General features: G+C 51.5%; 1 protein-coding gene across 2 annotated transcripts in view; it reads right to left on the bottom strand.

Moving 5' to 3' along the window:
• The window catches only part of BABAM1 (BRISC and BRCA1 A complex member 1), a 52,564-nt gene extending 38,343 nt beyond the window's left edge, over nt 1-14,221 (bottom strand). For both annotated transcript variants that reach the window (XM_075314779.1, XM_075314788.1), the window contains exons 1-4: nt 14,135-14,221; nt 8,340-8,679; nt 7,107-7,165; nt 449-569 (exon numbers count right to left, since the gene is read on the bottom strand). In XM_075314779.1, the coding sequence (XP_075170894.1) occupies nt 449-569; nt 7,107-7,165; nt 8,340-8,594 (435 nt within the window). In that variant the 5' untranslated portion in view covers nt 8,595-8,679; nt 14,135-14,221. The remainder of the gene's footprint in view (nt 1-448; nt 570-7,106; nt 7,166-8,339; nt 8,680-14,134) is intronic.
• Nucleotides 14,222-14,583: the final 362 nt, after the last annotated feature.

The raw sequence follows: 14,583 nt of genomic DNA on the forward strand, positions 1-14,583 counted from the left end.
AAAGCACCCGCCCCCGTCGTTTGTGCAACTGGCTGCCCGTGGCGCACAAAATCGTTAGGAGTCGTCACACGGACTTACCTGCCAAGCGACGTCGCTGTTGCCGGCGAACCGCCTCCTTTCTAAGGGGGCGGTTCATGCGGCATCACAGCGACGTCACTAAGCGGCCTCGGGAACAATGAACAACCTGCGAGATCAACAATCAACGATTTTTTGAAAGGGAACGACGTGTCAACGATGGACGATAAGGAATTTTCCATCGTTAACGGTTGTTCCTTGCTGTCACACACAACGACGTCGCTAACGATGCCGGATGTGCGTCACGGAATCCGTGACCCGGCGATATATTGTTAGATATCTGCCAAAGATTTATGTCTGTGTGTAACGGGGCCTAAACATCACAAATCTGCAACGTGTGCACAGGTGCTTAGTCTTACTTTCCTTGACTTACCCACATAGCTTCATTATTTGCAACCACAAGTGCGAACTCATGTCTCTTGTCTATCTTGTGCTTAGTGCGTACAAACATCTCAATCATTTTTTGTGAAGAATTTAGGGCATTGGTTTTTGATCTAGAAAAAGAGATACAATATGTTTTTATTTGTAACTTCTTAAGTCAAATGCTTTTACTATGTAATCTGCACAGTAGAAGCAATCCCTGATTACAGCGAAGTGTCACTGACTAGGCTGTGGTTTGTTGTTACCATACAATCAGTGTTTTATCTGCAGGAAATTATCATTACAGAACAACTTGGCATGCGCAGTGTAGTCCAACCATATCCCTACCCCTTGATTAGCAGCTCTCTGTCACTATACAATGTACACAGAAAGCTGTGGTGTGCAGTTATACACAGCGCAACATCTGAGCATTGCTAGATCTGCAGAAAACTGTAATTCTATACTAACTGCTTCACCCAGAAGAAGGGAATTTTGTTTACTTACAGTAAATTCCTTTTCTTCTAGCTCTAATTGGGAGACCCAGACAATTGGGTGTATAGGCTATGCCTCCGGAGGCCGCACAAAGTATTACACTCAAAAGTGTTAAGCCCCTCCCCTTCTGCCTATACACCCCCCGTGCTCCCACGGGCTCCTCAGTTTTGGTGCAAAAGCAAGAAGGAGGAAAAAGAATTATAAACTGGTTAAAAGTAACTTCAATCCGAAGGAATATCGGAGAACTGAAACCATTCAACATGAACAACATGTGTACACAAAAAAACAGGGGCGGGCGCCGGGTCTCCCAATTAGAGCTAGAAGAAAAGGAATTTACGGTAAGTAAACAAAATTCCCTTCTTCTTTGTCGCTCTATTGGGAGACCCAGACAATTGGGACGTCCAAAAGCAGTCCCTGGGTGGGTAAAATAATACCTCATAATAGAGCCGTAAAACGGCCTCTTCCTACAGGTGGGCAACCGCCGCCTGAAGGACTCGTCTACCTAGGCTGGCATCCGCCGAAGCATTGGTATGCACCTGATAGTGCTTCGTGAAAGTGTGCAGGCTCGACCAGGTAGCCGCCTGACACACCTGCTGAGCCGTAGCCTGGTGCCTCAAAGCCCAGGACGCGCCCACGGCTCTGGTAGAATGGGCCTTCAGCCCTGAGGGAACCGGAAGCCCAGCAGAACGGTAGGCTTCGATAATTGGCTCCTTGATCCACCGAGCCAGGGTTGATTTGGAAGCCTGTGACCCTTTACGCTGGCCAGCGACAAGGACAAAGAGTGCATCCGAGCGGCGCAGGGGCGCCGTACGAGAAATGTAGAGTCTGAGTGCTCTCACCCAATCTAACAAGTGCCAATCCTTTTCACATTGGTGAACTGGATGAGGATAAAAAGAAGGTAAGGAGATATCCTGATTAAGGTGGTATCCTCCTTTCATCTTAGGGAGAAAATCCGGAACCGGACGTAGAACCACCTTGTCCTGGTGAAACACCAGGAAAGGGGCTTTGCACGACAATGCTGCTAGCTCAGACACTCTCCGAAGAGAAGTGACTGCTACTAGAAAAACCACTTTCTGCGAAAGTCGTGAGAGGGAAATATCTCTCATTGGCTCGAATGGTGGTTTCTGAAGAACCATCAGAACCCTGTTTAGATCCCAGGGTTCTAACGGCCGCTTGTAAGGAGGAACGATGTGACAAACCCCCTGCAGGAACGTGCGTACCTGTGGAAGCCTGGCTAGGCGCTTCTGGAAAAACACAGAGAGCGCTGAGACTTGTCCCTTAAGGGAGCCGAGCGACAAACCCTTTTCCAGTCCAGATTGAAGGAAGGACAGAAAAGTGGGCAAGGCAAAAGGCCAGGGAGAAAACCCCTGAGCAGAGCACCACGACAGGAAAATTTTCCACGTCCTGTGGTAGATCTTGGCGGACGTTGGTTTCCTAGCCTGTCTCATAGTGGCAATGACGTCTTGAGATAACCCTGAAGACGCTAGGGTCCAGGACTCAATAGCCACAGTGTCAGGTTGAGGGCCGCAGAATTCAGATGGAAAAAACGGCCCTCGAGATAGCAAGTCTGTTCGGTCTGGTAGTGTCCACGGTTGGCCGACCGTGAGATGCCACAGATCCGGGTACCACGACCTCCTTGGCCAGCCTGGAGCGACGAGGATGGCGCAGCGGCAGTCGGTCCTGATCTTGCGTAACACTCTGGGCAACAGTGCCAGCGGAGGAAACACATAAGGGAGCTGAAACTGCGACCATCCTGAACTAAGGCGTCTGCCGCCAGAGCTCTGGGATCTTGAGACCGTGCCATGAACATTGGTACCTTGTTGTTGTGCCGGGACGCCATGAGGTCGACGTCCGGCACCCCCCAGCAGCAACGGATCTCCTGAAACACGTCCGTGTGAAGGGACCATTCCCCTGCGTCCATGCCCTGGCAACTGAGATAATCTGCTTCCCAGTTTTCCACGCCTGGGATGTGAACTGCGGATATGGTGGATGCCGTGGCTTCCACCCACATCAAAATCCGCCGGACTTCCTGGAAGGCTTGCCGGCTGCGTGTGCCGCCTTGGTGGTTGATGTATGCCACCGCTGTGGAATTGTCCGACTGAATTCGGATCTGCTTGCCCTCCAGCCACTGCTGGAACGCTTTCTGGGCAAGATACACTGCCCGTATTTCCAGAACGTTGATCTGAAGCGAGGACTCTTGCTGGGTCCACGTACCCTGAGCCCTGTGGTGGGGAAAAAACCGCTCCCCACCCTGACAGACTCGCGTCCGTCGTGACTACTTCCCAGGATGGGGGTAGGAAGGATTTCCCCTTCGATAACGAAGTGGGAAGAAGCCACCACCGAAGGGAAGCTTTGGTCGCCTGAGAGAGGGAGACTGTCCTGTCGAGGGACGTCTGCTTCCTGTCCCATTTGCGTAGGATGTCCCATTGAAGGGGACGCAGGTGAAACTGCGCGAAAGGGACTGCCTCCATTGCTGCCACCATCTTCCCCAGGAAGTGCATGAGGCGCCTCAAGGGGTGTGACTGGCCTTGAAGGAGAGATTGTACCCCTTTCTGTAGTGCCTACTGCTTGAACAGCGGAAGCTTCACTATCGCTGAGAGGGTATGAAACTCCATGCCAAGATATGTCAGCGATTGGGCCGGTGTCAGATTTGACTTTGGAAAATTGATGATCCACCCGACACCCTGGAGAGTCTCCAGGGAAGCGTCGAGGATGCGTTGGCATGCCTCTTGAGAGGGTGCCTTGATCAGCATCCAAGTACGGGATCACCGAGTGACCCTGCGAGTGTAGGAGCGCTACTACAGTAGCCATAACCTTGGTAAAAACCCGTGGGGCTGTTGCCAGGCCGAACGGCAGTGCCACGAATTGCAGGTGTTCGTTTCCTATGGCGAAGCCCAAGAAGCGCTGGGCTCTGGAGCAATCGGTACGTGGAGATAAGCATCTTTGATATCGATCGATGCAAGGAAATCTCCTTGGTACATTGAGGCGATGACGGAGCGGAGGGATTCCATCCTGAACCGTCTGGTTTTACATGTTTGTTGAGCAGTTTCAGGTCCAGGACCGGGCGGAAAGACCCGTCCTCCTTTGGGACCACAAACAAGATGGAGTAAAAACCGTGGCTCAGTTGCTGAAGAGGAACCGGGATCACCACTCCTTCTGCCTTCAGAGTGCACAGCGCCTACAGAAGAGCCTCGGCTCGCTAGGGAGGCGGGAATGACCTGAAGAATCGAGTCGGGGGACGAGAGGTGAACTCAATCTTGTAACCGTGAGACAGAATGTCTCTCACCCAGCGGTCTTTTATTTGTGGCAGCCAGGTGTCGCAAAAGCGGGAGAGCCTGCCACCGACCGAGGATGCTACTAGAGGAGGTCGAAGTCATGAGGAAGCCGCTTTGTTAGCGGCGCCTCCGGTGGCCTTTTAAGGACGTGACTTAGACCGCCATGCATCAGAGTTCCTTTGTTCTTTCTGAGACCTTTTGGACGAGGAGAATTGGGACCTGCCCCGCCCTGAAAGGACCGAAACTTCGACTGCCCTCTCCTCTGTTGGGGTATGTCCTGTTTGGACTGGGGTAAGGATGTATCCTTTCCCTTGGATTGTGTGATGATTTCATCCAGACGCTCGCCAAACAGCCTGTCGCCAGAAATTGGCAAACTGGTTAAGCGCTTTTTTGGAAGCAAGATCTGCGTTCCATTCCCGTAGCCACAAGGTCCTGCGGAGTACCACCGAATTGGCGGCCGCGACCGCCGTACGGCTCGCAGAGTCCAGGACAGCAATAAAAGCGTAAGACGCAATTGCCGAGGTCTGGGTGGTAATGGATGCCACTTGGGGCGCGGCCGTGCATGTGGCTGCTTCAATTTGCGCTTGACCTGCTGAGATAGCTTGTAGCGCCCATACGGCTGCGAATGCTGGGGCAAAAGAAGCTCCGATAGCTTCATAGATGGATTTCAACCAGAGCTCCATCTGCCTGTCAGTGGCATCCTTGAGCGAGGCCCCCTCTTCCACTGCAAGTATGGATCTAGCCGCCAGTCTGGAGATTGGAGGATCCACTTTGGGACACTGAGTCCAACCTTTAACCACGTCAGGGGGAAAAGGATAACGTGTATCCTTAAGGCGCTTAGAAAACCGCTTATCTGGACAAGCATGATGAATCTGGACTGCCTCTCTGAAATCAGAGTGGTCCAGAAACATACTCGGTGTAAGAGAAGCTGACTCCTCCGCCGGAGGAGCTGAAGGAGAAATATCCAGCATTTGATCGATGGACGCAATAAGAACGTTCACTATGGCGTCCCCGTCTGGAGTATTAAGATTGAGAGCGCCCTCAGGATCAGAATCCTGATCAGCTGTCTCCGCATCATCAACCAGAGATTCCCCCCGCTGAGACCCTGAACAATATGATGTCGAGGGAAATTCTAAGCGAGCCCGCTTAGTCGGTCTGGGGCTGGGGTCTAAGTCAGAACCCTCAGTCTGGGATGTATGAGATACCCCGGGAGGACATTGTTGGTCCAACTGAGGGGGGCCAGGGAACAATGATTCAACAGAGTCCCTTTGCTGAGATACCGGCCTGGACTGCAAGGCTTCTAGTATCTTAGTCATAGTCTCAGAGTTTTGCAAACTCCGTCCCCATCACTAGGACAGTGTCAACAGGTGGCTCCCCCTGGGCCCCTCTTAGCAGAGGCCCTGGCTGAAGAAGTGTCACAGGTCCGAACATTGCACACAATGAGGGTCAATGGAACCTGCCGGCAGCTGGGTCGTACAAGCGACGCAGGCAGCATAATAAGCCTGTGCTTTGGCACCCCTGCCTTTTGTGGGCGCCATGCTATTGTTTTCCCTGAGTAACACAATAGGGTATATAGCCAGAATGAACTGTGCTCATACAGTGTAAAATATATACTATAAACAAATAATGTATCAATACACTACAGCACCATGGGGCTAGCACCACAGGTGCTGCTTACCATCCGCCTAAAGCGGTTATGAGGCCACCAGAGACCGTGTCTGGGTCTCCCAGGGTTAATCCCTCTCTGCAGCGTCGGAGGAGCTGACAGGAATGGCTGCGGCGTCCTGACGAGAGGAGGGAGCCGTGGGCGTGGCCGAGGTGCTCACACTGTGCACAGTGAGGGGGGTGGAGTATGGAAATCATACTCCAGCCCTCAGTGCTGCTCGTTCCGTGCAGCGTCCCGCCCTTCCCCTGCCTGTCAGGGCTGAGGGCGGGAGAAAGGGAAACTAGGCCGCAAGCAAGCCGGGGACTCGAGTAGACGCGTGGCCGCCGTAAAAGCGCGGCCGACGCCGAAGTCCCCGGCGAACTACAAGTCCCAGCCGCGCCGCAGTTTCCCATGGCAGCGGCGGTTAGCGCGGTAGCCCCTACATATAAACACACTCAGCGACGCTGAGTGTGTAATGGCACAGTTTAACCCGGTCAGCGCCGCGGTCCCCGGTGCACTAGCACACCCAGCAAAGCTGAGGTGTTGCCGTGCACGGTCCCCACAGGGATACAGAGTACCTTCACGTAGCAGGGCCATGTCCCTGAACTGTACCCGGCTCCTATCCAGCAGGCTCCACAGGAGTTGTGGATGAAGCACGGTCTCAGTGCCTGGAGACCGATAGGATCCCACTTCACCCAGAGCCCTGAGGGGGATGGGGAAGGAAAGCAGCATGTGGGCTCCAGCCTCTGTACCCGCAATGGATACCTCAACCTTAACAACACCGCCGACAAGAGTGGGGTGAGAAGGGAGCATGCTGGGGGCCCTATATGGGCCCACTTTTCTTCCAACCGACATAGTCAGCAGCTGCTGCTGACTAATCTGTGGAGCTGTGCTGTGCGTGTCTGACCTCCTTCGCACAAAGCAAAAAACTGAGGAGCCCGTGGGAGCACGGGGGGTGTATAGGCAGAAGGGGAGGGGCTTAACACTTTTGAGTGTAATACTTTGTGCGGCCTCCGGAGGCATAGCCTATACACCCAATTGTCTGGGTCTCCCAATAGAGCGACAAAGAAAACTAAGTGATATATTGCTGGAATCAGATTATTGGCTCTACCTCATCTTGCTGTCAGGTTACATAGCAAAAAACTGCTGACAGATTCCCTTTAATTAACAGAGACATGAAAACACACAAGAAAACACTCACAAATTTCAACATTCTAATATCACATCCATGTGGTGGTGCTTTTACACAAAATACCTACCCATTGAAAGATTCCAGTTTCTGAGAGGACATTTCTTCTGACAAATCCAGACAGATTATCTGAAGGAGATAAAAATACGGATCGTAAGATGACATACTGCTCTGAAATGGCCAAAGTGAGAAAGGGAAACGTATGGACAACTTCTCCTCCCCTGCCCAATCCACACTTCCCTGAACATATGAACCATACTGGTGATAGGTATCCCCGCTCTTACCAAACCTTACCATACGCTCCACAACTGCCAATGAGCCTTGGTAAGAACAGGGTGAGCTCCAGAAACTCAATCCACAGCTGCTCCCCTTTATCTTTACAAAATGTTCTTTAATGGATGGGTTGGATATATTGGCAACATTTACAGTGGGAAATACAACTCCCATATGTACGTGGTCAGTAACGTAAAGGGGCTTTCCACTACTTCGACAACCCCTTCTCATTCCCCTTGCTCGTCCTCTACTATACTCACCTCTGGTGCGGCCACGGTTCCAGTGATGTCTGAAGACATTATGACCTGCGACCAATCAGTGCCCGGCGTCTGTCTCCCTACCTTCGGATGTGAGGGCTGTGCTGACTTCCAGCTCTAATGTCCGAAGGCGGGGAGAAAGGATGCCGGCGCGGATTGGTTTCGGGGCTCGCGGATCATAACAGTGTCACATGGGCCCTGGCAATGCGACTTCAGACATCACTGGACCTGCGGCCGCACCGGAGGTGAGTATAGGCTCATTTATTTATACAGGGGCGAACAAGGGGAACAAGAAGGGGTTGTCTAAGTAGTGGACAACCCCTTTAAAAGGAAACTGTCACCAGGTTTTTGTTATGTAATCTTTGGGCAGCATGACATAGGCCTTGAGACTATGATTTCAACACTCATTGGTCCTATGTGCTGATCAAAAGCTGCCAACCAGGGGTGGAAAGCAGGGTTACACTGTGTAGGACGACTACATAGCATGAGACATAATAGTCCTCTCCTGATGATAATCTCTTGCTGATAAAACACTAATTGTTATTATTGAAATCAGAATACACATCCCGGTAAGTGATACATGGCTGAAATCAGGGCATCAGCCCCTACATCATGCTGCTCCAAGATTACATATCAAAAACATGCTGACAGATTCCCATTAAAACAATGCAACAATGCAAAAAACACAACAATCCATCTTCATTGTTTTCTATGACCATCTGGAATTTCTCATTCTAGTAAATTTTGGGGCCATTTTTTGCTATAGTACGCACCACTTTTTCTGGGCAATTCACCCTTGGAGTTTTAACTTGGAATTCCACAGGGGAAGGAAGGATACAAGTCGGAGGAGCAGTGATTGGTTGGGAAGGATCCTCTGCCTGTGCTGCTTCACCCTCTCCTTCACTTCGGCTGCCCACTATAGGTTGTGGTGGCACACCCTTGTCTTCTGCACCCTCTGGGTTGGACCGTGTATGGGGCCTCTGCTCCAACGTTCTTTCTCCGTCTTCTACGGGCTCGGAGGTATCCATGTTGCATGTCTCCTCTATAGGGCTATCCAGCTTTGTAGTGGGGTGTTTAGCCAATAATGGATAGAAAACAAGTGGGATGCTGATCCTGTAACAGAACCAGAACTGCATTAACTCCTTGTGTAATCTCCAAAATATAATCACACCTTAGTACACGTGTATCTTCATCTGACACATTTCTTATGAGGAGAGCTAAGGCTTTGTATAACTACAGATTAACACGACAACATCTTTCCACAAGCCTCAACATGGCGAGTAGATCTGTTCATCAACAATGGGAAGAAAGATGAATATGCAGCAAAAATCCATATTCTTTGTACTTGATCCTCTATTTTAATCACGAGAAGCCAGAACCTTCAATCTTCTAGAAGGGGTAGGGCTAGCTCCAGGGAGCAGCACTTAGAATGTGGACATGGTCAAAAACTGCCATAGAAAGGAGCATTGAATTCAGGGCAACACAACAGGTGCAGTCACAGGGGCAAATGGGGCAGAAACAGCTACAGAATTAGAGGAAGCAGCAAGTTAGGGAGATGAGTGGGCTGGGAAAAGGTGCTGGAGAAGTGAGGAGCCAAATACTTCTACCAGCAAACACCCAAGGCTGTAAGGTTAAGGGAACACATCTTTTTCAGGCAGCCAAAAACTTCAGTTATTCAAGTAGAAGATGCTTCAGGAAACTGCTTTTCTCTGCAGTTATGTAAACCTGAAAGTGCTGACCGAATCAGGAATGAGGGGAAGATGGGTGCTGACACAGAATAGGGAGTGAGAAAGGTGAAGATTTGAGGACACGGTTTGGGAAGTGAGAAAGGGGTATGGGTGCAGACAGTATGGGGAGCGAGGGGGAGGGATGGGTGAGGTCATAGTATGGGGAGTAAGGGGGGGATGGGTGCAGACACAGTATAGTGAGCAAGGGTGCGTGGGGGAATTTAAGGACACAGTATGGGAAGCGAGGGGATGCATGTGTAAACAGTAGGGGGAGCGAGAGGGATCGGTGCGGATCCAATATGGGGAGTGAAGGAGATGTGATGGGTGCGGACACAGTACGGGGAGCAGGGGGGGAGGATGTGTAAAGAAACAGTGGGGAGCAAGACGGAAGGAAGAAATTTGCGGATAGAGAATGAAAAGCAAGGGAGGGATTGGTGCAGACAGTATGGAAAGAGGAGGGGCACAAATGAGGAAATAGTATTAGAAAGGGGATGTATGTGTAATGAGAGGGGGTATATATGCGGACACAGAATGGGAAGTGAGGGGGGAACGGGATGGTTGTGGACATAGTATGGGGAGCGGGGGGGGGGGGGGAGCGTGAGGACACAGTAGGGCGTGTGAGGGGCTAAAGACGGTATGGTTTGCATGGGGGGAAATAAGTGAAGAGAGAATGAGGGAAGAGGAAATATTTGAGGAGCCATTTGAGGAAAGAAATGAGAGAAGATAGTATGTAAAGTGTGAGGGGGCACAGAATAGATACGGAGTGGTGGGTGTGTGGGTTGGCGGTATAGAGAGGTTACTTGGAGCGACCTCATGAGGTCATCTCAGATACACTGTTGTGAAGGCCACAGCAGTTATGAGCTTGTAGTGACTGCTCTCCCAGGCAATGGGGAACGTTCTGTTCTTCATTGACTGAGATAGGGAGTATGGGATCATCATGGAAAACCCTTATTGGATTACGCTGGATCTGGATTAGGGATTTGCCAGGGAAATAAACTGGTGAAAGAGGGTGTCTCTTGTCTTTATTTTTTTAATAATTTTCTTTTTTTTATGTCTTTCAAGCTCATTTTTGGGGAACGTTGTTGGACTTAGCTATGGATTACGTAGGACTTTTTTTTTTTTTTTAATAAATTGGTGAACGATACCTGTAGTTGGGAGGGGGGTGTTTGTTCAAATAAAATGTATTTTTCTTTTTTCAACTACCGGGTTGGATTAGTAATGGGAGTGTCTGGTAGATGCCCACCCATTACTAGAATGGCTTGATGTCAGCTGGCAATTCACAGATGGCATCAACCCCATATATTCCCCCTTTGCCACCGCACCAGGGCAACGGAATGAGCTGAGGTGAAACGCCAGGATTGGCGCATCTAACGGATCCACTTCTGGGGTGGCTGCGATCTGCTATTTTTAGGCTGGGGGACCCAATAAATATTGGCCTCCCCAGCCTGAGAATACCAGACCCCAGCTGTCTGCTTTACCTTGGCTGGTGATCCAATTTGTGAGGGACCCTATATTTTTTGCTTTATTTATTTCATTTAAAGAAATAATTTGGTAATAATTTGGGTGACCTCTGTTTTGGATTACTAGTCAAAGTAAAGCTGCCAGCTGGGGTCTGCAGGTTTCCTCTGCCGGCTTCACCTTAGCTGGCTAACAAATATAAGGGGGGACCCCATGTCGTTTTTTTTAATTAATGAATTTGTGGCTAAATCCAAGGCTAAACAGCCTTTAGTGAAAGGCACTAAAGGGTGCAAGCTTTCAATATGCAGAGGGGTGGGGCATTATATATGTGTTGCACATCTATCTATCTATCATCTATCTAATTAAAAGGGTGGTTCACCCATATTTTTTTATTTTCTGCATCATCTCCACACAAACCTGCACTACCGCACGCACCATCACCGCACACCCCTGCACTACCGCACGCATCATCTCCACACACCCGAGCTACCGCACGCATCATCACCGCACATGCAGGCACTACCGCATGCACCATCTCCACACACCCCTGCACTACCGCACGCACCATCACCGCACACCCCTGCACTACCGCACGCATCATCTCCACACACCCCTGCACTACCGCACGCACCATCACCGCACACCCCTGCACTACTGCACGCATCATCTCCACACACCCCTGCACGCACCATCTCCACACACCCCTGCACTACCGCACGCACCATCTCCACACACCCCTGCACTACCTCACGCACCATCTCCACACACCCCTGCACTACCTCACGCACCATCTCCACACACCCCTGCACTACCGCACGCATCATCTCCACACCCCTGCACTACCGCACGCACCATCTCCGCACACCCCTGCATTACCGCACGCACCATCTCCGCACACCCCTGCACTACCGCACGCACCATCTCCGCACACCCCTGCACTACCGCACGCACCATCTCCGCACACCCCTGCACTACCGCACGCACCATCACCGCACACCCCTGCACTACCGCACGCACCATCACCGCACACCCCTGCAGTACCGCACGCACCATCACCGCACACCCCTGCAGTACCGCACGCACCATCTCCGCACACCCCTGCACTACCGCACGCACCATCACCGCACACCCCTGCACTACCGCACGCATCATCTCCACACCCCTGCACTACCGCACGCATCATCACCGCACACGCAGGCACTACCGCACGCACCATCTCCGCACGCATCATCACCGCACATGCAGGCACTAGCGCACGCATCATCACCGCACACCCCTGCACTACCGCACACCCCTGCACACGCAGGCACTACCGCATGCATCATCACTGCACACGCAGGCACTAGCGCACGCATCATCACCGCACACCCCTGCACTACCGCACACCCCTGCACGCGCAGGCACTACCGCACGCACCATCTCCACACACCCCTGCACGCACCATCTCTACACACCCCTGCACTACCGCACACACCATCACCGCACACCCCTGCACTACCGCACGCACCATCACCGCACACCCCTGCACTACCGCACGCACCATCACCGCACACCCCTGCAGTACCGCACGCACCAACACCGCACACCCCTGCACTACCGCACGCACCATCACCGCACACCCCTGCACTACCGCACGCATCATCTCCACACCCCTGCACTACCGCACGCATCATCACCGCACACGCAGGCACTACCGCACGCACCATCTCCGCACACCCCCGCACGCATCATCACCGCACACCCCTGCACTACCGCACACCCCTGCACACGCAGGCACTACCGCACGCATCATCTCCGCACACGCAGGCACTACCGCACGCACCATCACCGCACACGCAGGCACTACCGCACGCACCATCACCGCACACGCCCCGGCATTACCTCAGTGACGTCCCAGCTGACAGTGCGATTCACTTTAATTGCTGTGTGGAGCTGATGAGAGCGGTGGTGTTCTACTTCCGCTCCTGTCAGCTTCATGTAGCAGAGCTGAAAGCGTTGTGGAACTTCTGTGGATTACGTCGTACCTGGAGGGGTATTTTGGGATTTTAATAAAATGGTGAAAGAGGGTGTTTTTTGGTCTTTTATTCCAAATAAAGGATTTTTTCGGGTGTATGTGTTTAGTTACTTTCACTTACAGGTTAATCATTGGTGGTGTCTCAGACGCCTGCCATGATTAACCCAGTTATTACCCCGATTGCCACCGCACCAGGGCAATTCGGGATGAGGCGGTTAGAGTCCCGGGACTGTCGCATCTAAAGGATGCGGCAATTCCGGGCAGCAGCTGGCTGATATTGTTAGGGTGGTGGGCTCCCCATAACGTGGGGCACCCCATCCTGAGAATACCAGCCTTCAGCCGTGTGGCTTTACCTTGGCTGGTATCAAAATTGGGGGGGACCGCACGCTTTTTTTTTTTTATTTATTTATTTTACTGGACAATATAGACACGCCCACCGGCGGCTGTGATTGGTTGCAGTCAGACAGCTGTCACTCAGCGTGGGGGCGTGTGTGACTGCAACCAATCATAGCCGCCGGTGGGCTGGGAAAGCAGTGAATACGAGATTGAATAATGGGCGGCCGGCATTTTCAAATTAGAAGAAGCCGCCAGCAGTGAGACAGCCGTGCAGCGCAGCGCTGGTGATCGGTGAGTGGGTGGGTATGAAAGATTGATTTTCTGACAAGCAATGAATTTATATCACTTCTGGGCATGCTCAGAAGTAAAAACAGAATCCGGTACATGCTTCCGGCGTTTGATGCATGCCACCGGATTCGGCGTGCATAGACTTTCATTATGCACCATGCTGCACAGCGCTATGTAGCTTTTTGCTGCTGGCAAAAAACGTTCCTCTCTGCGTCCTGTGTGGCCGCTAGAGTGACGATTTTTGCTGCAACCGGCAAAACCCGGATCAAACGCGAGTACAAGCGGCACAATCCGGCGTTAATAAAAGTCTACGAGGAAAAAACGCACCCAACGGCAAAAAAAAAGTTGCGTTTTTTCTGCAAAGCACCGGATTGTGCCGCACAGCAAAAACCTGATGTGTGAAAGCAGCCTAAGAAAAGGAATGACCCCAATTACTGAACGTCACCTGTTCACCCATACATAAATATGGCCACTGGGTTGTGGGCATTATATGGGCAGGATTATTTGGGTGCCACTTTTCGGTAATGTTACTCTTTGCACAGCAGGGCTTGAGCTCTAATCTTTAATCCCCCAATGACACTTCCTGAAGGGCAGCTCTGTTCACAATATTGCTACAATATTCCACATTTAGGACCTTTTCATTCTGCCCAGGCTATAGTGTATAACATGGCCCGTGCTGGAACTTGTAGTCCCCCAGCGCCGCACTCCGCCGCTATTGCAACATGCACTATTTTCTCGGACTCACCTCACTACAATGACGGCGGCGGCTGAGGTCCCGAGCCTGTCTCTTTCCCCTGTATTAGATGCAGCAGGCAGACATGTCAGACCCGGAAGTGCTTACAGGCCATGCGCGGGGAATTGTGGGAAGTGTAGTTTCGTGTGCTCGGCCGTGACGTGTTTGGTAACAATAACAAGTAGTCACGTGCATGTTACCCTACATGTGAATAGCTGTGGAGACTGTATTATTCCAGTGGGCACTGCAGTGATTTCACCTGCTCTTCATGCAGACTGTCAGAGTTTGGCCCTTACTTTCTGCATTGTGGTTCTCCATAGAAGTCAATGTAGGTATAGAACAGCCCTGCAATACCTTCTGCTAAGAAAAGTACAAGCAGCCTGCATGTCAATATAACATCTCGAGGACATAAGTTAAAGCTGCGGCCTCTGTCAGTGAGCTGATCTGTCCTAGCAGAGCCT

The sequence above is a fragment of the Anomaloglossus baeobatrachus genome, chromosome 1, assembly GCF_048569485.1.
Source record: "Anomaloglossus baeobatrachus isolate aAnoBae1 chromosome 1, aAnoBae1.hap1, whole genome shotgun sequence".
Classification (NCBI taxonomy): Eukaryota; Metazoa; Chordata; class Amphibia; order Anura; family Aromobatidae; genus Anomaloglossus; species Anomaloglossus baeobatrachus.